Source organism: Amia ocellicauda, chromosome 3 (assembly GCF_036373705.1).
Source record: "Amia ocellicauda isolate fAmiCal2 chromosome 3, fAmiCal2.hap1, whole genome shotgun sequence".
Lineage (NCBI taxonomy): Eukaryota > Metazoa > Chordata > Actinopteri > Amiiformes > Amiidae > Amia > Amia ocellicauda.
The window spans coordinates 56,849,326-56,872,693 of record NC_089852.1 but is presented as its reverse complement, the minus strand read 5'-3'; the positions used below and the strand labels follow the sequence as shown (position 1 = coordinate 56,872,693).

General features: G+C 38.7%; 1 protein-coding gene across 1 annotated transcript in view; it reads right to left on the bottom strand.

The window, feature by feature from the left end:
- LOC136747247 (ATP-binding cassette sub-family C member 2) overlaps nt 1-23,368 on the bottom strand; it is a 40,760-nt gene that overhangs the window by 11,673 nt on the left and 5,719 nt on the right. Inside the window, exons 7-25 of the mRNA XM_066700195.1 lie at nt 22,370-22,624; nt 21,917-21,982; nt 21,020-21,157; nt 19,571-19,717; nt 18,508-18,592; nt 18,364-18,430; nt 17,984-18,110; nt 17,101-17,277; nt 15,963-16,130; nt 13,383-13,569; nt 12,985-13,030; nt 9,186-9,246; nt 7,339-7,558; nt 6,725-6,879; nt 4,122-4,277; nt 2,951-3,150; nt 2,361-2,487; nt 2,093-2,194; nt 1,816-1,959 (exon numbers count right to left, since the gene is read on the bottom strand). Coding sequence (XP_066556292.1) covers nt 1,816-1,959; nt 2,093-2,194; nt 2,361-2,487; nt 2,951-3,150; nt 4,122-4,277; nt 6,725-6,879; nt 7,339-7,558; nt 9,186-9,246; nt 12,985-13,030; nt 13,383-13,569; nt 15,963-16,130; nt 17,101-17,277; nt 17,984-18,110; nt 18,364-18,430; nt 18,508-18,592; nt 19,571-19,717; nt 21,020-21,157; nt 21,917-21,982; nt 22,370-22,624 — 2,628 coding nt within the window. The remainder of the gene's footprint in view (nt 1-1,815; nt 1,960-2,092; nt 2,195-2,360; nt 2,488-2,950; nt 3,151-4,121; nt 4,278-6,724; nt 6,880-7,338; nt 7,559-9,185; nt 9,247-12,984; nt 13,031-13,382; nt 13,570-15,962; nt 16,131-17,100; nt 17,278-17,983; nt 18,111-18,363; nt 18,431-18,507; nt 18,593-19,570; nt 19,718-21,019; nt 21,158-21,916; nt 21,983-22,369; nt 22,625-23,368) is intronic.

The following is a 23,368-nucleotide window of genomic DNA, read 5'->3' as shown; positions in this document are numbered from 1 at the left end:
CTGCGAGTCGCGGTCGGGGACCTGCCAGGAATCGCCCAGTCTCCCTTGACCCCTGGCGCATCACTGTAATGAGCTGGTCGGTCACCGCTGCTATCTCGGAGATAGAGGACGAGGTTGATGATGCGCCATCGTGCTCCGAGGGCTCTGCCAGCTGGGCTAAATACAGGGCCAGCAGGCTCTCATTATTTCTGAGGCAAACCGCTTGCCTCATACGCCCTTCGGTGCAGCGTCTCCGTCATGCGACACTGCCTATTGGGGCAGGCCAGGTCGCATGGCTCTGTGGACAGTGGAGGTAGGGAGATAAGCGCAACTATGGTGGAATTCACCTGGGGAAATTCCACCAAGCCCGCTTCTGCCGCGCCCCGGGTCCTGGCATAAGCCTGCCCTCCCCTGGATAGGGCGGGGGCTGTTGCCGAATGGTCCCAGGTGGCCCTCAATTCCTCGAGGAGGTCAGGCAGCAGCGGGAGGGCCCGTGTGGGTCGCTGCAAACGCGGACCCCTCTCGAACCTGGAGAGCGGCGGGGCAGGATCAGATCTGGATCACCGCCCAGAATACCCGGTCCTGTTCCATAGGAGCAGGAGGGATGTCTACGCTCAACGGAGGAGGAGGGGTGGGAGAGACCAGCTCCTCCTCCATGAGCTCCGCCTCAAGCTCTGAGTCCATGTGCGGACCCAGAGACAGGCGGTCCTCCTCCTCCTGAGATGGGGCAGATAGACTCCCCTCAGACTCCAGTGACGTGGTGTGAGCCAGCGGTGGAGTGTCATGGTGTGGGGGGTGCGGCACCTGTTGTGCCAAGCACTAGGTGGTGGATACAAGTGCGGTGTAGGCCCGTAGGCTTAACCACATCGTGTGTGCCAGGGTTTCCGGGGACACTGGGTGACGCGGAGTCCGAGGTCAGAGGGGGCTGAGGGTAGCAGACCACCAGCCATAGCAGGATCTAAAACCAAGGCCTACACGCACGGACAGGGAGGACTAGCAGTGCTCGTTCTCAGCAAACTGAGAGAACGAGATCTCCTACAGCCGTGTGGGCTGTAGTGTTGGTGCAACTCAGCGGAGGAGCACCTCATGCGGGCGAGATCTCTTACGACATACTGAGGCTCAGGCCGGGCAGCCGGGCCTCGGATTTTTCTGCTACTGCTATTGCTCCTGCTGTGGAGGAAAAAGCCCTATGGACAAAAAACCAACACAGCAAGCAGTCAGAATATATAAGGCACAATACAAACACGACTTATTTTTAATTGTGTTATTTGTAGGTGAAACTGAAACCGAAGCGCACCGGAGCCCCGGAGCATGGACGGAACAGAGTTGGATTAGCTATCAATAATAACTAATGCGAGACAAATAGGCACAGACAATAATAAACGATGGTGAACAACACAGCCGTGAAGCCATTGTTAAATAACAATAAGGGTCTAATGCAAAGACAAGACACAGAGAGCTCATGTTCTTGAGTCCAGCGAAGAGGCAAAGGAGGACGAACCTGCGCTGACATCACGTTTTATAGAACAGGAAGTGGGAAGGGACCTGTTCTGAGTGACAAGCGCAGGAGCCAATGGCAGCTTTAATAGAGTGACGTTTCGATCAGAAGTGCACAGAAACCCCTCCCCCTTGGGCAGTACTTCCGACTTGAAAGATAACCCAACCTGATGCTTTTCATCTTATGTGGCTTTTGTAACAATACATTCTTCCTTACACTGTTAAATAATTATTTACCTAAATGATGTGATTCATTATGATCTAAATGTTCATGTTCTCTTTGACATTTTTGCATGTTTAAAATCCATTCAATGATCTTAGGAAACCCAGCTGGTTCACCTTTTCTCTGCTGCCAATCTGAAATGTCACATCATTGAGGGCAGGCTGCAGACCCCTTCTGTAACAAGCCTCATAGTTGATGAACTTGAGCACACCTTGCTCAGGCCATTGTGGAGGTGGTCTTCTGGGAAGAATCCAAGGGGCCTTTGAAAGAAATAAAATCCAGATCAAATGGTTTCTTAGTTATGTGCAAGCTCTTAGTCAGCAAAGTTACATATGTTAAAAATAGGCATGGGTGCTTCCCAAAAGCTGAATGCATTGGAAAAATAAAAAGTACCTCCTTCTTCATTTCCACATATTCACAGACTCTTTCAATAGCCACTGCATTGGTCTCGATCTCACAGGCCTTACGAACCCAGAAGTTAAGTGTAGCTGTTACCTGCAATGATAATCAAGATGTTTCCACTTTCTTTTGCTTCCTGACAGTTTAATTGTTTCTGGGAGGGCAGACAACGTATATTGGGATCTATTTGAAATCAGATAGAGAATTAAAAAAAGAAACAAGTTTAACTAAAAAGCAAGATGCACATTTCTGCAGTACTTACATTTAACGCATAAGACAAGGCCAAGCCCACAGTGCTGGGATCCATGTCATTTTTGTTGTGAACCATGACAATTGCTGCCAGAAATACCAACAGGTTACCCACACCATCCAGTCTCACTGCAAGCCACCTGTACAACAGACCGACACAATGCATGAAAAACAGTACAAGAGCATACAGACAATACAAATTTATAAATGGTTTAAAAGTGATCTCTAGAGTACACGTTTTTTGGTAAACAATCAGATCATATTTAGTCATTTGGGTGGACCCTGACAAGGAAGTAAAGGTATTCTTATAGGATTATATGAGCACTTTAATAATGAAACACAAACAGTTGCCCAAGGGCTTGAAGTGCATCAAATATGCTTTCAAGTCACTGTTAAGATTGATCTCATCCATACATGTAAAAAGCCAAGTCTAAAACCAAAACTGCTTCAAAAATGAATATTTTTTTAACAAATGATCTCCTTGCAGCATCAGAATAGGTGGTTCTGGCTCCAGCTTTTCATAATCTATGGACACCTCATGGAGTCAACATGAAAGAAATACGGATCCACCTGGTTAGGTTTCTGGTAGAAAAGGTGCTTTACCTGTTGGAAATAACATTGTTGTAGTAGCAGAGCAGATTTTCGTTGATGGTTTGTCGGTTTTGGTTGATGAAGCGGTCCTGATACCCGTAGGCTCTTATGGTAGAGGCACCCAGGAGAGTTTCAGTGAAGTGGGAGATCACCGGAGAACGGGAGGCTCCGTCCAGCCGCCTGATTTGTCGGGAGCTTGCAATATAATACCTCTGAAATGAGTGAGTAAAGTAAAGTGTAAGGGTTGAGATGTCTAGTACTGATCCTTACAATCAAAATGTGTGAGGAGTCGTGTGAGATGCCCCCTACTCCACACACAGTTTTCATAACCTTTCTTAAATGCGAATTTGCAGACACTAATATTATATAAACATATGATCCAGATTCTGCAAACTCAAGGAATTAAGGAAGTACTTCCTTTGTCATTAAGGAAGATGTCAAACAAAAGTTTGCTGCTATATTTCATACTGGGATATATCTATTTTGTAACAACATTTAAGGAAAGAAAAGCATTGCCGCTGGTTTAATTAAATACCTGCCGGTTAATTAAAAAGGGATATCTTTCTTGACACTGTTCATAGTTTTAAAGGCAGGCATGTATGTGTTTGTGTGTACTTATATAGTATAATAGATTATAACATACTATTGTTGTGATGGCACTACATGGATAAATATGTCCAGGTAAGTCTAATATATTTTTTCCACTTGTTCTTAACATTTCATTTATATAAGCAGATTACTTAAATACAAATAAATAAGTTAACCATTAGATAACGTGAAGTAAGAATATTAATAATGAGGAGATGCATGTTTATTAAGTCTGTCTCAAGAATAATGCAGTGAAGTGCATTGTGGGATTGTGCAAAAGGTGAGCTGGGCTGTTACCTGAACTAACTGAGGTAAATTGATTGTGTCTGGATGCATTGTTTCATGTGTTTTATTAGGCACTGTCTACACACATGAAAACTATGTTTTTCTTTACTAGAATATTTTCTGGAAAACTGCCACGTGACCCCACTGAACACTGAACCTAAAACGTTTTAAGCAGAAGTAACACATTTAAATAAGCCAAGATAAAGTACAAGAGACACAAATGATTGGGACCGTTACCAACAGGACATATTTAACCAAGGTCCTGGTATAAACCTATACAATGCCAATACTGTCTCCATGTTTTACTTACTTGCACCACTAGGTAGATGAGAGCCAAAGGGATAGCAGCCAGAAGGAAGAGCGGTGCCACTGCGGTTATAACCAGAACTGTCCCTGCAACATCCAACAGGCAGTTGAGCCAGGTGCGCAGATAGTAATGGAAGCGTTCATCGATCACATACATGTCCTGCAGCAATAGAACATTAAATAAAAACCCGTTATTCTGTTTCCTAACTCAATACACTGGATACAGTACATATTACCCAACATTTTAAATCCTTACATTTACTCCCACTATTGTCTGATGGAGAACTGGGCTTAAGAGCATAGTCAATATTAGTGATAACATATAGAAATTGCACATTATATATTCTTAAAGAAATTGACCATTTGATTCTATAGATTTGAATTTTAAGCAAAAAAGTAATCTGTGATCTGAAATTTATTTTGTTTATGCTTAGATTGATATTAGTCGGACTTGCCTATCCAGACACTAAATTCGTGATCACAGGACAAATAAAGTATTAGGCTGCTGTGCCTTCTCATTATTAGAATAAAAAATTATAAATGAAATGACCACAAGACACTGGTGAAATGGTTGTACTGTAAAAGGAGTACAAGGAAACCCCTAAGCATGTATCTGCACTGACTATCAACAAGTACAGGTCAATACATGTAAATTCTAATGATGTCCTGTCATACAAATATGGAGTCTTTTTTATGTAAGCTTTTTGAAGTGTTTTTTTTTGTAGCATTAAAATAATGTGGTAGGCACACTAATCAGACAAGCCTCTACAAAATAAATTACTTTCATTTGTGGATGAAATGCATTTCTTACAGCTCATTATTTCATGAGACTATGATGAAATGTGGCGTGACAACAAACTAACCAATGACATTATGAGATACGGCAAGCAAACCATGGTGTCAAAGAGGGATCATGTTTTATTTTTCACTGATCATGATATTTAACATGTCTATCGCTGCTGGGAAAATAAGTGTTTCTCCAATTGAGTATGGCTTTTTTGTTTTTGCAATGCAATCCAGTGCTTGAGGAGACGCTTTCAAACCACTCAGGGGTGTGTGTGCAGCATTTCTCATTGTATTTTTTAGTTGAAATATATATATATATATATTTCAAAATATATCTATTTTAATTATAGGTGTTAAAAAGTACAAAAGTAGGCTATATGCAGTATTGTATTTAATATCTGTAGGGGAATTAAATAATTTTGAGGCAGTTATAACTTGCGGCATTATCCTGTGATATAATACAAAGGTACATGAACTTGCTCATCATGCCATATTGCATCTTGCAATTGCTCTATGCCCCCACAGGGGGGCACACTCTGTAGTTTGATCACCTCTGCCCTATTGAACTTAATCTAATGATATGAGCTCAGCGATATATACAGACAATACACATTTTACTCCAGTTTCAAATACTATACTCAATTACAAAACAACATTAAGCTTTATTTCAGGTAGGACATGTGAGCATATTGATGTTGTGTTAATAGTGTGCATCATTGAGGCTTTTTTTCATTGTAAAGTTGTTGTTCTGCTTTGATAAACCTGGGGGAAGAAATAAGTATTAGTTTCAATACAGTACTGTATATACTCTCCTTCAATCCCTCAAGGATATATATACACTCTTTCCAGGAAGCTTTGAAAGGTTTGAACTGTACATCTCTTTTTTTCCAATTACATGGAAAGATTAAAATTAATCTATGCATGCTACATTTCAGCTGCTCCTTCCAACAGGTCTATGTAGCACAAAGCTGCAGAACCAGAGGGAGTATGTTTAAGCCCAGAGCTCTGTGACAGCACCTGGATGACCTCTCTCAATGTCCCAAAGCCTCTCTGTCATTAAAGAGGCACCAGTTGTAAAGAAATTAATTGAAACAGCCAAAGACACAAGGTTGTGGGGCCAGGGAGTAAATACACTGTTGAGTTTTTCTGAAGCATGGCCCAGGTTCCATGGTAGGTATGGAGGATGTGTCATTATGAACACCGGAGAACATTCCTTGGACCCTTAAGCATTTTTGCAGTTTGCCATAGTTGGCCCAGAGGAGCTAAACCAGCAGATAAGATGGCAGGGCTGGAACTCAGGGATGGACCCAGGAGGAGGGACTTGAGTAGCAAAAGTGCTACCTTCCAATGCCATGGTGCTGGAAGCTCTAGACAGAGGCCAATAGCACTCTGCCAGTTGCATAATTATGTAATTCCTGTATTACATAAGTTACATAATTATTGTGTAAGCATTCTTTAAGCAGATTGTTCTGAGAGAGTTTCAACAGATTCTTAGTGAAATTATGCATTTTATAACCATCCATTTTATTTTACTGTCATAGAAGTACAATACATTCTGTCCCAGATAGAATACTTATAACAAGAACAGGGTCGATAAAACTAATCCATTATGAACTCAATTGGATACACCAGCTGTGTTCTTTTTTAAAGGCCTGATCATGGAGATTCAACAATGTGCCTCCTGAAGACAGGTGGCTGAAATGTACACCTTGTGCCTTGCAGTCCCATGCAGCTTGAATTCATACAAGATTACCTCAAGGGAATGTCATGTCTCTTTATGCTGTTGTTTTATCTGAGCGAGCCAGACAGGGTTGTGCATACCTTTGTGAACCTGTTAATGACTTGACCCATTGGTGTGGTCTCAAAGAACAGGAGAGGCAGGTGCAGCACACTGTCCAGCATCTGATGGTGCAGAGTACGAGATGCTCGCAGTGTCCCTCTGGTCAGGACATAGGCCCCACAGCAAACCATCAGAGCTGTGGGTAAAGCAGCAGTGAGAACCTAAATTCCCATCCTCCAACTTTAAAACTGGAAATGCACATTAGATTTTATTCTGAAGATTCATTTACATTTTTTATTACATGAACATGAACTGTCTAGAATGTGATTTAAAGTGCTTTTTTCCTCTGCAACTTGACATTAACATTTTACTCTGTCACCTTCCACTTTCCTTTCAGATTTGAGATAGCAATTGGGCTAAATTCCAAACTACTTCTTATCTGTCAATCTGTCAATTAGAAACACTGGATATTGTGGATTAAGTTTAGGTCTCTGTAATCTTAGAACACTGTATATCATTGACAAAGAATATTTAATCTTGCAAAACTGCTTGCAAAACTACCCCAAGCTTTATTAATTGCCTGTGAGGTATGCAGGTACTTCAGATACCTGCCAGGTGAGAAAGATTCAAAGTATATCTTCCCCAATGCAGTCACCTTGAATGAGGCCCATAACTCCATAGATGGACAATCTGGAGTTCCTCAGTTCCTTCCACTCATTCAGGTCTTGCACTTGCTTGGCCTCTGTAGTCCAGGCACTCAGCAGCCAGTTCTGACCAACTGACATAAGATTCTGACCCATATAGGCAGCAAAAGTCAGGAGTGCCCAGATCCACCCAAATGATTTTAGGTACTTCACGATCACTGACGTTTTAACCTAAAGGGAGAAACACATGAGATTGTATTGTTCTGAGCCACAGCGTGACAATTTTGACATACTGAAACTCTATCCCTAGGTGGACAAGCCGGTCCTTGAGTGTGGCAGATTTCTCATTTTCACCAAAATTCTTAGTAAATTAGTTGATTTCGTGTTTGGCTTAATTTTTCAGCATTGCCATTTGTTCCAGGTGTTCAGTGATGGCTGATGGAGAGAGACCTACAGAATCTCCAGGACCAGGGGTGCCTACCCCCATTCTTGACATTTTCTGCAATCTGAGAAATGTAAAATGCACCAGCTGACCCCAGTGGGTTGACTTTAACCTAGGTGGCAGAATGCAGGTTCACTGCATTGAACAAGAGCCTGTGGTCACATTTCTACACCACAATTCCCCAACCACAAATTATTAGCCAAATAAACAACATCTGAAACTACAAGCTCTCGGTCTGTACACAACTCTATGATACCTATAAGGACTTATACATTAAATAATACATTCAACAAATCCAAGGATTATGATTAAAATGTTTTTTGCTAGGCCTGCTAAAAAAATGAATAAAGGCAGAAGATAGTGAATTATGTGTTTACAGGTGGAGCAATGCCTTTAAATGTGATAATACTGCATGTACGTTTCCCTCAACAACCTGAGGATTATGAAATTGTATGTTGCTCATTCACATGGAATTGTAATCCTTTCTCAAGGGAATCTTTGCATAATAACAGCACAGCGATTGCCGAATTTTAAAGCTCAAGACTCCAACTCCTATCCGATTGCAAAATGCTATTAAAACGTTTCTAAGAAGACAAATGTGAAAAGCCTTCACCTTACCAAAAAAAAAAAAAAAAAAAAAAAAAAAAAAAAAACATACGGTACATAATCTAACTGCTAGAGGTATAGAATATCCTATAGTAAGAGTTGAAACTCCATGCCTATTCATTTATTCATTTGTTCATTTGTTTGACAAGCTGAAAATGTGTAGCTTTTACATTCAACTCAAATTCACCCTAAATTGAGCCTCTGCATTTCAATATTTTTCTTGGTAAATCAGTCAGCAATTGCAAGGTTATGAAATGTATGACAGAAAGATTGACTATAATAAAATTGTTCTCATTTGCAACCTCTCTTATGTTCTGAATGTGGATTTCCACACACTTCAGCGCATCAACTTTACACATATTTAGGCTGCTTGTGATTGGCTCTTTTCTTTCTTCTCCAATTGCCTCCTAAGTCGTTCCCTGACAAGGTGGGCTTACAGCCAAATTTGATCCCCTTTTAACTGAAGTATAAATCCAAGCATCAATAATGGAATAATAAAGAAACATTACCTTGCAGAAACAAGAACAATCAATTTAGCTAAATATAACACAAAATAATATTTTCTGGGCTGACATCAAGCCTCTGTGGTAAAAAATGTATAATCCAACTCTTCACTGATACACAGATCGTCAAAGGATGAGAGTCTTCTGTCTTTATCTCCTCTAGCATTGCAAGTGGCTGCTTTGGTAAGACGGATCAGTGATGACATATTCCAAGTTAACAAAAGGGCTGAGATACATTTATGTACTATAAAGGCTAGGAAGACTTTTACAAGTCTTACTTTTCTAATGTTAAAAATATTTTACTTACACTTCCAGTGGCAACATGTTCTTTTTTTGTCATAGACTGGCCTTGTCTTTCATTAGAGGGCCTAAAATAAAATACCATGAAGGAAACATTAAAATAAAACAACTGTAACACCAGGTTCTTTAGTTCCCTTTTTTGCAACCAAACCCAAGCATACATTGAAGGAAGAATTTCATAAGAATTTTATAACAAATATTGACCTTCAATTTGTTCTCTTAACTTAGTCTTACCGCTTGAAATCAATGAAAAAGATGTATCAGTTTGTAGTCTAATAGGTTGTTTGTGGTCTAATATTAGTTTCCCACGTTAGTAAAATAAACATGCATTCATTCAGTTAACATACTGGTACTACTACTACTACAACTACTTAAACCAACCACCAACAACAATATAATTCTTATTATTGCAATTCTTCTTCATAATAATAATAACCATAATAATAGTAATAATAATGTAAGGCCATCAACTGACTCAAGAGACTGTTTATAGTCTAATTGTTTTGGCTTGTATGAGAAAAGAGCAAAACAAAAACAAACAGAAAATCCCAAACAGCAGGCTGTAGAGATAATGTGAGTGGAGAAATTAAAGCTCCACTCCAAAGACATAACACTGCTAGAAACATTCAGATGGATGGCATGTTATTAATGGGCATTACATCAAAGTATTTTTCACCTGTGTTACATTTCTTATGCGATTTACAGGGGAAAATGTTTATTTACAACAAGGGGGGGTGACACTGCCTGAATGCCTTGACGAACTGCAATGTTCAAAACTTTTACCAGATTATAGGCAAGTGGAGAAACCTTTGAACATTCAACAACAGCCCTGATAATAGGGTACACACATGTGTTGCAGCTGAAGTGAACACTTAAATAATATTAGCCCCCAGTTCTTCAGTAATGAAAGCTGTACTGATGAGACAATTATACAATTACACAAGTAAAACAATAAAAGGCAAATTACAATTGTGATAAAGAGCTGCAGAATACCAATGAAGGATTGACAGCATGGAAACCATTAAATAACACATCTGATGGCTTCAATTGTGGCTCATCATTCTCCGTGATCCATTTATTTATGTTCTATCCTAAACCCATAAACCATGCATTTTACATATCCCCAATCACTTTCAACTGATTCTCCTTCTAATACTTCACATCAATCCAAATCTCGTTTAGCAAACATCATAGCAAGACAATTGGCATTTGAATTGTATAATGTGGGCTTTACATCACAATTGATCTAAGCATTAATCATGCTGTGATCTCTAGATCCACCTTGGCTGATGAAGTTTTTAATTCAGTAGGGATTTTATTTTTGATCAGGAAAACAATGATACTACAACATATTTGTGACATATTAACAAACTATTTAATACAATTCAAACAAAACAAGCAAACACAAAAATAATCTTTTTTTTTTCGATTTATCCAGGCAGACACTAGACTAACAACCCCAAGATTCAGATTATCAGCTGGAAAGACATTAGGTGAGTTCAGTTTGTTAAATTTATGTTTTCAAGAGCCTAGGTGCGTTTCAATGACATCCTCCATTATGCTTCTTCTAGTTTTGGCTTGTGTTAGAAAAGACTGAGCAGTATTTTTGTATATCATGTGTTCTATAGATACCAAATAGCAATATGAATACAGAATGAATGACATTGAATTTGTAATGCTTATAATATTGTCCCTGCATTTGATTAAAATGTAAGTATAATACTGTTGCTGTGCAGCGAAGTTATGTCATATCAAATAAACCCATGACAATCAATTCAGCCTTCCATTTCCCCCTAGCCATGTCTGTTCACATGCAAAATAGTTCAAATACCCATAGATTATTATTTTTTTACTCTTGTTTCTGTAATTCTACCCTATTTAAGGCTTCACTTTTAACTAACTTTAGATTCTGGAAATCTAAAGTCACTAACATTGAACTCTGTATAATGTAATTATTAAATTATTAATGTTGGTTGAATATTCTGAAGTCTGATCAGTTCATTATATGATACTTTATACATAACGTTTTTTTTTTTTTTTAGAAAAAACACAAATTTCAAATATTTAATATATCTAAGATAACTATAATGAAGTTGATAAATTAATTATATAATTAAGTCACTATTCTATGGATAGAAAGGATAACAAAGCTAATGTTCTGTTCATGTGTGTGTGAGATGTGTGAGACCATGGAACTGGACATTTTATATTGCAAAAATATTTTCAGTTTGAATTAAAAGTTTGCTGAGAGGTGTTGCTATCATATATAATTGTGTGGCTTCCCTGCATTACATTGTGTTATATTTTGTTGTATTGTGTGTTTGGTTATGGGTTTCCTGCCAAGGCTTAAGTAAATATATTTACAGTGCTAGACCAAATCAAAACCCCATTGCAACTATGAAAAAGCAATAATTGAGTTGATATATCACAGATTTCCTTTGCACGGTACAAAACAGTCCATTAACAAATTAACTTTTTGGTAATGTGGCACCCTGGGGGGATGACCACGGTGCTGGGCTTTATCTTGGGAGACAGACACAGACAGCCAGGAAATATGGTGCAAAGGAGGGGATTTATTATATACAGCGCAGAAGATGTGAATGAAAACAGAAAACAAAATAAAAGCCTAACTCCTCTGGAGCCGACCATCACTTCTTCTGGTCCCTTTCTACAAACACACACTAAGACAAACACAGACTCAATGGGAGACGGAGCCAAAAAGGCAAATCATAAATGGGGCCAATCATGGGAGCTCTGCGTGTGCGCCCCACTGCGGAATAATCAGTCGGGGATTCTGGAGGATGTAGTCACTTTGGATAGTGACCATTTTGTGCCTCTCCTAGCACTATAGCACAGTTACTGTAATTTCAGTTTTTATTAATTTCAAACCCATTTAATGAACTATAAATTTCAGTATTGACCGCTTGGTTTGCTTGGATTCGATGTGCCAAAGCAGTTTTGAGGGCTTCACTGCCTCGAAATTGAGGGCTCATCTCCACATACTACGCACAGGGGGCTTGGAGCACAATAAAGCCATATTTTAGGTGGGACTCATATTTCTTTTTTTTTTGCATTCTTGGCATCGTCATTGGGCCTTTATCTCCCTTACCCCTTCCGAAGATGCTCTCCAGCAACGTTTGTTTGTTTTTATTCATGTCAGCTAACGTAGCTAGCTAGTACAAAGTTGGCAACACAGCTCACGCAGACCGCAATGAACTTATGGGGCGCGCATTACTCAAGTTCTAAATCTGTAAACTGTTGTGGACGTGACAGAGATATTAGAGTGGTGAGAAAAGGACCAACAGACTGCACCAAGTTCAATGTAATTACTGCACAAATAGCCTATAATTGTATTTAAGTATTATTTTACTTTACAGATTAAAAAAAATATATATATATATATTTATCCTTTCCGTGCGGCCCGGTGGTTGGGGACCGCTGCAGTAGAGGATCGTGGTGAGCTAACTAGGCCTAACTTGGAAGACACAGGGAACAATGCAGGGTAAACCCTGGACAGGATGCCAGTCCATCGCAGAGCAGCTTGTTTATATTTTGTAACTAACTCATAGTTTTTGTATTTTATTAGGTTTAATTGTGCAATCATTTGCTCTTCTGAGTGTTTTAAATTTAGCAAAAAAGGTTTTTAAAATCTGGGAATTCAAAATCAGTTTTAGTGCATCAACAGTGTACAGCTAAGTTGAATGCATACACACTATTTGGGAATGTGTACACCAATGTTTTTGACATCCTACTCTGGATAAATCTGGAACCTAAAACAATAAAATAAATAACAGAACAAAACATACCCATCTGAGAATTCCTTTGGTCTTTTCTTCTTCTTTTGAAAGATTTCTAAGAAGAAGAAAAAAACATAAGATTGTATTAACAATGTCCATTGTTTATGTTTGTCAGTGCACAAAAGCTTCATGCAAGTAGAAAGTTTAATCTGACTAGACATTCTGTGTTGGCGATATCTTTAGTTGCACTAGGTCCCAGTGCAGCCTATAGGGTCATGTTCTGCTTCACAGTTTTCACTCATAACATAAGTTAAGCCCTATAAATCCAACTTGCTTTACTCAATAATGCAGAATAAGGCATATGAGTAAAGTGTACTACTGGGAGTCTTCATTTAAAAATACATTTTCATTCGATGTGTGAAACATTCTTGCTCTCCAGATCAGTAGAATTTAAACAAGAAACATACCATCTGTGCCGTCGTTGCTGTTGCCTTTAGGTTCACGGCAATAAGCTTGAAGAAACTCAGCTGCCCTCTGCTTGTTGGACAGCAGCCCATGGTAAGAGCCTATTTCGGTTATCCTCCCACCTTCCATCACCACAATCTGGTCAGCTATAGGCAGAACTGCAGGACTGTGGGTCACCAATATGCGTGTCTAGAAGACAAGAGGAATTGGGAAGTTATCTACCAGGCAATGTTCCTTTTAGTTTTATATAGCAATATATATATATAATCAAATATATAACAATATTGTTCAGAGTTAATGAATTACACAAAGCAACTGTTTAGGAATCAGTACCAGAAACAGGAAACCTCATTAATAATAAAAAGTTATCTTCTCTTCTGTTGACAAAATATATATCTATAAATTAATCTAGCACAGAAGAAATAAGGGCTGGGCTGTTACTAGTGTGTGTGTGTGTGTGTGTGTGTGTGTGTGACCATATGTATGACCATCTATCTAAACTACCCTGAACTAAACTACCCTACACATTTTACAGTTGTGGACTGCCACAGTTGTGATGACTGTAGCTTGTTTGTTGTCCCCTGCCTCCACTAATGAACCGGGCAGCTGACCTATTATGCGAGTGATCAGTTTGACAGTGAAATGCGAGGTTTAATATGAATCATGAATCAATGTTGGCTGGGATCCTGATACCACCTTTAGTTATGTTCTGGATCAGTAAGTAAGCAGAGATGCGTTTAACTCAAGCCTAGGGGTGCCATAGGTTGTCAGGTCAAATTATATAGCAATTTAGATTACTGTGAAAAAGCCTGCTTGACGTGTTTGTATGACTAACTTTATTTTGAATAGAATAGGGATGCCAGCTGCAGGGATGCAGGCAAGGTACGATTAGCTCAAGTTTCTTAAGCACCTAACCACCTGGATCACATACTGCCTTGCTCAAACTCCACAATGTTAGATCCTGAAGTCATTTAATGACTACATGTTATGAACACCACATTGCTGGACACCTAACCTCATCACAAGGTCAACACCTATGGAGATGTAATGAGACAGACTGTAAGCTATATGCAGGGAACTTACAGCCTGTTTCTTTCGTTTTAGGGTAGAGACAGCACAGACTCTGTGCTTTATGTGTTAGCTGGAGATACAAATGTTTACTTAGCTGTTATCATCACCATCTGAAAAAAACCACAGGACAGCTGTCAATGTATCACAATTTACAGATTTCTCAGAACCAAGAGGAAGAATTACAACACTAGCGGGCAATATGCTCAGTTATCTAGAGTTTCCAATGTGGATACAAATGGTTCCTAAGGTTAAGGAGGTGAAAAGAATTAAGAGGCTACTGAATGTGTGCTATACCTGCTTGTTCAGGTGATGTGATTTGACCTTACCTGCGCTGACTCCTTGACTTCTGGGTATGATTTTAAATAGCCCACATCACAATTGATTGAGCTTTTTAACATTTTCTTGCACTGACATGTTCAAAATACTGATTTGAAATGGGCCGTATATAAAAATAAGTATATAATTCAGTGTAATCTGCAATGCTCAACCTCAGTTGCAAAACACAGGCTGAGTGTATTGTTTTATCTGTAGCTATATAATTAAGAATGTTTAATTACAGTTAATTTGTATATACAGTACACACTTAAGGCATAGTAAGACTAAGTAAAATGGACTTACTCATTGGGTTTTATGTATTTATTTATTGATGTATTCATTTACTTTTGTAATAAGAAGCCAGGAAATATTAAATGATGCTTAAATACGAATGTGACGACTTTTCCGTACATTTTCAGATTCTTATTTGTAAGATTGTTTTTACACTGTCTCAGCGGGACACTGTGTGAACTCTGCATGCTGAGTTTTCAAGTGTATCCTAGTTTTATGTTATACGTCTTGCAAACTTGCAGGTAAGTTGAGCACAGCTTGAACGTTTTCGTTTGCGCAGAACAACTCTTCCGATTCTTAGAACTCAATGCTCTTTTTGGATGCTGCAGGTTTACTTTTTCACCGACTTCTGCAGTGTTGTTTCCATTTCACATCCCATTTTTCTTTTTGAGGTAAGCTTAATAATCTTTTGGACTACCATGTTAATTAAGATTAGAAGCGCATTTACTTATTTTGTAACAAAACAGAAGCGTAGCATGTTTCAGTGACGTTACTTGCTAATGTTAATTGTAGTTTCTCGTTGTTGGTCCTGGTTTCCTGGCTCATTTATATTGTATTATTTTGTATATTTTTTGTTTTATTACTAGATATTTTTTTCAATTCTATCTTTGTAATCTTATTTTAATTTGCTTGCATTTTTACAACAAAAGTGATAATATGATAAATGGCCTGCGGGCCGCAGGTTGCATGTCCCTGTCTTAGAGCTAATGGGTTATCAGGACTTCTGTTGCTAATGATTTTAAAACAATGTTTTTATTGTTTTTATTTAGTACGTTTTGTATTTCTGTGGGGTTTTAAATATTATGTATGTATGGTTTTTTTTTCAGCTTGGGTCCAAGAATCTTTCTTATAGAGGAAATGGTCTACAATGGGTAGTATTTGCTTAGATACTTGGAGCAGCCTACTTTGTTCTTTAAGAGGCCCATGGGTCCAAGCACTTTGTCCAGAAGCTGCCTGCCAACATGGACATCAACTGCTGACAAGGGGTCATCCAGAAGGAAAATGTCAGCATCACTGTATACTGCTCTGGCCAGACTGACCCTCTGCTTCTGCCCACCACTCAGATTCACTCCCTGAAACCAAGAGCAGGTCAAACTTTTAATTAAAGATCTGTAAAGTAATCCAAGAGGTATGACATACTGCCTCACCACATTAAAGACTAACCTGGAGCTACACATGTCATGTGATGAGACAGATATGCACCAAAAGACTATGAAGTCTCCTGTGTAGAAATCTCAAGATTTGATTGTTAGAGGATGGGGGCTACTGCTGTGTGATCTCATCCCAGACTACCCATCTATAGCTCATTACATGTGCCCTGAGACTCTATAAATGTAGAGTAGCTATACAAGTATGTTACAGACTAAACATTTACTTATGTATTATGTATAACAATTACTTATGTATTGTTAACACTTCTGTAATTTTACTGTAACTTCTTCTCTGCCTACCCCACCCTTCAGCATGTATCTGTGATTTTACTGTATTATGTCTGCACTGTATTCTGTACTGATTGTATTTGAATGCACTTTTTCATTTTTTCTAATGAAAATGATAAGGGTAAGGGTGTCTGCTAAGAGATAAATAATAAACAAAAGCCTGGGGTTCATCAGCACAACAAGACTGATTTTTTCTGTCACATGTCACGTCTGGACGTAACAGCCTATCCATATTTTTCCTTTACTCGTTTGTAAAATATGAAAACAAATTGCTCACAAAAACAAATGTATTATGAAAAGTTTTCTTGTACTTTATATCGGCATACTAATTGTGTTTTTAATGCAAGTACACTGTATAAGTCACTTTATGAACTGATTTAAAATAAAAATACACACTGGAATACTGCTAACTTTGTCATAGCCTATAGAAGAAAGGATTTCATTATTATGTCCTTGTTTGTTCATAAGCTTTAACAAACAGTACGAAAGTTCATCAAGTCTGATTCTGGAAATACATATAAAGTAGCATTTTACTATGTTGATCAAGTACATGAGCAATTATTATGAATAGAAATCCGGGGCTTTCAAACTATAACCTACTTACTCGTTCTCCAATTTCAGTTTGGTCCCCTTCAGTCAGAAGCTCGAGATCAGGGAGGAGACTACACGCCTCCAGCACCTTGTTGTATCTGAGCCTGTTCATTTCACAGCCAAAGAGGATGTTCTCCTGCAGAGTTGCATTCTGAATCCACGCCTGCTGGGAGATGTAGGCCACCGACCCCTGAGAAACGACACCGAGCAACACCCACCCACCAGTGTGAATAGTGTCTGCTCAATTTATAGACCAAAACTCTGTGATCAAGATCAGGGGGAAATATTAAGCTGCATCTCTGTTTTGCCAGAGCTTTAGAATAGTTCAAAGAGTTTGTGTTGTTTATTTGCTTGTTTATTTTTTATTTAATTAAGTAAGTAACCCATGTTAATATTAGATTAATCATAATTGTGTAAAACTTTATAAATAATTGTTAAGAATAAGTGTTGTGCATCATTTTCAGTGTGAGATGGACCAATGAGACAACTCAGACCACTGCTTCTATATTAATTTAGTTTTTTCTATGGTTTTCTTGGTATTGAATGTAAAGTACTATAATAAAGTATAGTGTTTACATGTAATTTAAAAGTCTTTCAGGATACAGTACACTAAGTTCTATACTGTGCAGAGCTGAGCACTGCTACAGTTTCTTTATCTTCACAGTGAACCATTGTTTAAATTCTAATACGTTCCCCCTTGTACATAGTTTCTCAAAAATCTCACTCAAATTAGTTATTTCAAAGTGTGTTATTCACGGAGCACGATGCCTCTATTATTGTGCATGATCCGCTGGATGCCAGAGTTGATATTCTGATGTGGGCTGAATCTGATCATAAGGAGTCATGTCTCCTACATCTGTCAGCCTCATCTGGTGTGTAGGAGCTCTGTGTCTCACCTTTCTCTGCACGGTGCCCTCCACCGTCTCCATCTCACCAAGGATAGATGAAAGAAGAGAGGACTTTCCTGCACCAACTTGCCCCACCACAGCAACCAGAGATGTCGGGGGTATTTTCATATTCAGACTGACAAGAAAGGGAAAACAAATAATTTTGTTTGAGTTGTTCATATTTTTCTAAATAACTCCACTGACAACAGTGCAGTACTATGATTCTAGTAGAATATCCAGTATTGTACATTCAATTCTGTGTAACAAATCTAAACATCTGGGTTATAATTATCTACATGTACACCTGGTTAACATTGTACACCATGGATTTTAAAAGTGTACAACACTCAGCATCGCAGGTTAAGGAACACACATACATTTCAACTTACTCTTTTAATGTTAAAGGTCCAGTCTTATCCCAGCGAAAAGAAGCCTGGATGAAGCCAATGGGATGTCCTGAGAGAACAAGATCATAGGTCACACAGATCAGTACTTGAACAATCAAAGCAATGCAATTGCCCCCTTCTACTTACCACCAAGGTAATCCTTCTGAACATCTTGTAGGTTCAGCTCTTCGCTGTTGAGGAAGTTTTCCAGCCGACTCAGTGACACCTTCATCTAAATTTTTAAGAACACTGACACATGAATTCCACATTGGACATCCAGGGTATGGTCTTGATTCCCTTCATTTTTCATATATACTGACTAGTTTTAATTATGCCTCTCTCAAACATGTCCAAGATAAGTGATACGTCTTTTTGGTGTCCTGCACTACTGGAATCCATTCTTCAAAAGTAAAAAGTATCTTTATTATGAATATTGAATGAAAATGCTGAAATATTTTTGCAATGTTTACGTAGGTACATAGGTATATAGAGTTTTCTTTAGCACAGTCATGTCTACTGTATTGGTTCTGGATATCTGGCAAAACACTGGCATTTAACCAGACCATCATTAGACAAGTCAGACAACCTTGCATGGCCTATGATTTTCCTAACAGACTTACCAATGGTATTGACAAATCAAACAAAACACAAACCTTCCTCAGTTATTCTTCTTTGTTTCTCCATCAGTACATGTAGTGTGCACTTCTGTATACATTAATAAAGGTTTGAATGCACAGGTAGTCTTGACTTATGTTAACTGTATTGTTTATTTGTTATTATCCATCTTGGTTTCACTGTTGCTGCCCCCTATTCTCCTGAAACTCTCTCGTCTATGGCCTGCTTTTCTGAAAACCTCATGCTTCTCAGCACAGAAGGCAGACGTGCCTTTATGGACCCCTACAGGATTTACCATGGACACTATGGCAGAGGGCTTGCTTCCTTGGCACTGCAAGCCCTCAGTATAAACAGCAGTGCTAAGACACAGCAGAGGAGCCTGCAGGCATCCAGTCAGCCACAGGATTTTTTGGTGCAGCTCTAAGCCTGCTTAGGTATTAGGTAATTTACACCAATATAGACAGAAGCAGCTGACTCTGAGCCAGTTAAATCTGCTCTAACTTTTGTGTCGATACAAAACATACATTGCAACTATTATTGTTGCCATTAACACCTTGAGAAGTAATGAGATGAAAGTAAAGCATGGAATCCTTACCTGAATCACTAAAGAAATTACTGTAGGCAGGTCGAACAGAGGGAGACGTAAAATGTTAAACAGGGTAATGGATGTGAAGACTTTGGAGGCCGTTAAAACATTCCCGGCATCTCCTAAGACATAGACACCAAAAGTGGCCAAGGAAACCTGCAGAGAAAGAAAAAAACAAAAAAATTGCATTATACCAACATATCTGTGAGAAACTAAAATCGGGTTTATTTTAAATAAATATTTCAAATCGAAGACCTGATACTCAGTGTGGTGGTGTTGTCAGGAACATTCAAATGTTGCTTAACTTAATTTATTATTTTTAAACAGATTTACCATTTCAGAAGTGTTTTAGACCTCAGCAAGGAAACAGATAAGGATGACAGTTAAGGATTTGTTTGTCCGCACCGTGTTTACTAAATCACTGGCTCTGCATGACAAATAATCGGTTACTGTAAATAAACTGAGCACTAATCTGAGATTTGAGAGCACAGTGTAACAGGCCATCACCTTTCACCGTACAGTTGCTAGTGTCAACCACGACTGCAATGGGCTCATTCCTCGCTGTGGTGTCTTCGGCCTACCTGACAGCCAGCCTCAAACAAATTGCGGTGGTGATGAGCCTAATTGCAATCAGGTCGCTGACCCCAGCTGTGCCTTCCCTAATTAACGTGTTTTTTCCCAGCAGTAAACATACCTGGACCCTATTCTGGAATTCCCCCCTCCCACAAAAGAAGTTACTGCATTCAGTGTTCTGGCTTGTTATTTTAATTTGTTTAGGAGTGCTACACCATGGATGATTTTTTACTAAAGGCATGTCTGTTATGTACAGAGGTCCAAGGTCATCTGAAAAAAATGCACTCATTAAACAGAAACAAAGAGAAAAGGAATAAAAACAGGGAGGAAACAAAGAGTGAGTGAAATAGTGAAATAAAATCATGTAAACTGGATCAGATACAAATGAAACCGCACAGTCAAAATAAAACCAGCCCAACCAGGTATTTTCATTTTAAATGGTAAAACAAGACTGCATAAAAAATAAATGTAGGCAACACTTTTTCATAACGCTACAATGGTCTGTGCAGTCGGCAAAGTCTCATAAAAGCCACCGAACTGGTATTGCAGGTATTGATGTAATCTACTGAGACAAACCCAATGTAGTGTCAGGGTAGGGTGGTGTACGAGTTTTTTTTTTTTTTACTACAGCACTCGTTATGGCTCAACTAGAAAGAAGTACATCACAGATTTATGATGGGGTGGGTAAATGTAAATGTCAACACCTGCTCCTGGTACAAGTTATATGGCATTTAGGCATTATTAAGAAGTTTATTTAAATATAATTATTACATTTAGGCCCTGGAATCAGATTAATTTGTCTTTGGTGTAAAGCTGTGAAGAAATGTTAAATAAATAATTTAATAAAGAATTAAAAATAAACACAATAAATGAAGTTTCTCCTACCAGAAATGGGATGCACGTTAGGGTCAGCAATGAAAAGGCCGTGAGGTAACCAGAAGACTTCAACACTTCTATCTCATTTTCTCGAGTTTCCACCACCTTCTGCTGAAATGAAGGCTCCCAGGCGTAGAGTTTCAGAATCTGAAGCAGATCAAAGATTTGTGACCAGATTCAACTTGAGGTTCAGGGATATTTGTTGTCATATTGCTTCAGACTAGTCTGTTGAAAAAAACTGGTGCATCAGAGATTTATCAAGCCATTCTTACGGTTACAATAGTGTATTTTTTCAAATTGCTAGAAAATATAGAATATCAGTTACTTTGAAACACTTTTCCAGAAGGGTTTGTTTAGAAGTTCAATGACTAAATGCCATTGTTCAATGTCTGTGGTCAACGTAATGACTTAGCACAGTTAGAAGAAATGCTACTGTGATTATATCAACAGGACTTAACGTTGGTCCAGGCTGTTCTAAATGTGGGTGTATTCTTTCAATTCCTGAATGGATTCAGATACTTATATACAGTAGCAAGCACATTAATTCAAATAATTCAATATTTGTCAGATGTGTTTTTGTCCAGGAGTCACAGTAGTGTGCCACCTTTATGAACAATCACTGATTGGCAATTCCCAATTCCCTAAAATAATGGTAGAAAGTAAAAAGGAATTACAGTCTTTGTAAGAACTGGTAAGAAAAAACACACCTTGTTTTTATCTCTTTATGGTTTAAGGTTCATAGATAATTAATTTATAGATCATGAACCTGCTTTCTTAAAAGGTTACTTTTGGATCTATCCTTTAAAAAACACTTTAAATGCTTAAATAATGTGGCAAAGAGGCAAAAGCATTACAGAATAAATTCAGGTATCGGTCACAATTACACTGTCACGGCATACCAATTACCTTGATGCCATGCATGATTTCATTTAGCAACTTTACTCGCCGGTCCTTGGTTTTCATGTGACGTTTCTGCGTTTAAAGATAAAAGGAGAACAAAAACAACTATGACATGTTATTCAAATACGCCATGCTGGTAATATTGTACTTTTAATAAAGACCATGTAGACTTGTGTTCCTCTTTATAGGAACATTAATTGCTGACTCAAACATCTTGTGGACAACTTGCTGAATCATGTCTATAAGGAAGCAGAGGCTGGTTTGATTCCCTGGCTCCATTTCCTCCTCTTGTGACTGGCTTACTGTGGGCTATTATGAAACTATTACTAGTTTACTAAATACTAAATGGAAGAATTGACTTCATCATCCATTATATCATCAAATAAACATCTCCAAAACACAAAGGCACAGTACGGGCTCAACCCATCAATGTAAGAAGACAGCTCTTTCAGGCCTGACCTTCAGCTGCTTGATTCTGGATGCCACCACAGCATTAAGTGGGATGACGAGCAACAGCACAGCCACCCCCGCCAAAACGGACGGGCCCAGCTCCTGCCACAGGAAGAAGACAGCCACCAGCACTTGAAAAGGGGCCGACCACAGCAGGTTCAAGTTCAGCGCTAAGTCCATTAATTGCTGGGCATCTGAAGACATGAGATTCACTACCTCCCCAGTTGTGTATCGCTGCCGGGAGGAATTTGCTAGATTTAAAGCCTGAAGGGGGAAAAGAAGAGAGAGAGAGAGAGAGAGAGAGAGAGGGAGGTAGCAAGAGAGTAAGACAGTGAGCAAGAGGGAGAAAATGAATGTCATTAACTAAATTTTTGCAGAAAAAAGCAAAATCGTATGCCTCGGTTCCACTGGCTTAAGCGTCCATGCCGTGCCATGCCATGCCGTGCCGGACGCGTCCCACAGCTTTTTTTGTAAAACCAGGCCGTTGTGAAGTCCGTCCCTCTTATGGGAGGAGCAGAGCGATTGTGGGTTTGGTTTGTGTTTCGTTTTAAAAACAAAGACAGAGAACAACACGACGAGCGATAGAGCCTGACATGGAAAACACTTTTGTGTCTATTTTATTCTTTGTGCTTTACATGATTGTAAACAGCATAATAAATACACGTTTCTGTTAAAAGATATTAGGAAGAACTAAACATGTAGACAACATTATATTCAGACAAGCATGTTCCCATAAGAATACGTTTCCATGTGCAACAATAACTACATATTTGCTATTTAGTATTATTATCAACATCATCATTTGTGCTAGTATATATGTATTTTAAATGGCACAACATGACTCCCATAACTTATTACTCTTTCTGCAGATTTGTAACTGCAAACAATTTTTTGCCGTATTATTTATAAACCAGGACAAGTTACAGTTGAAACAAAATACACACGTTTCACGATTAATCATCCAGCTACAATATAGCAGGTTATAATTTAACTAAAGTGTGCACGTTT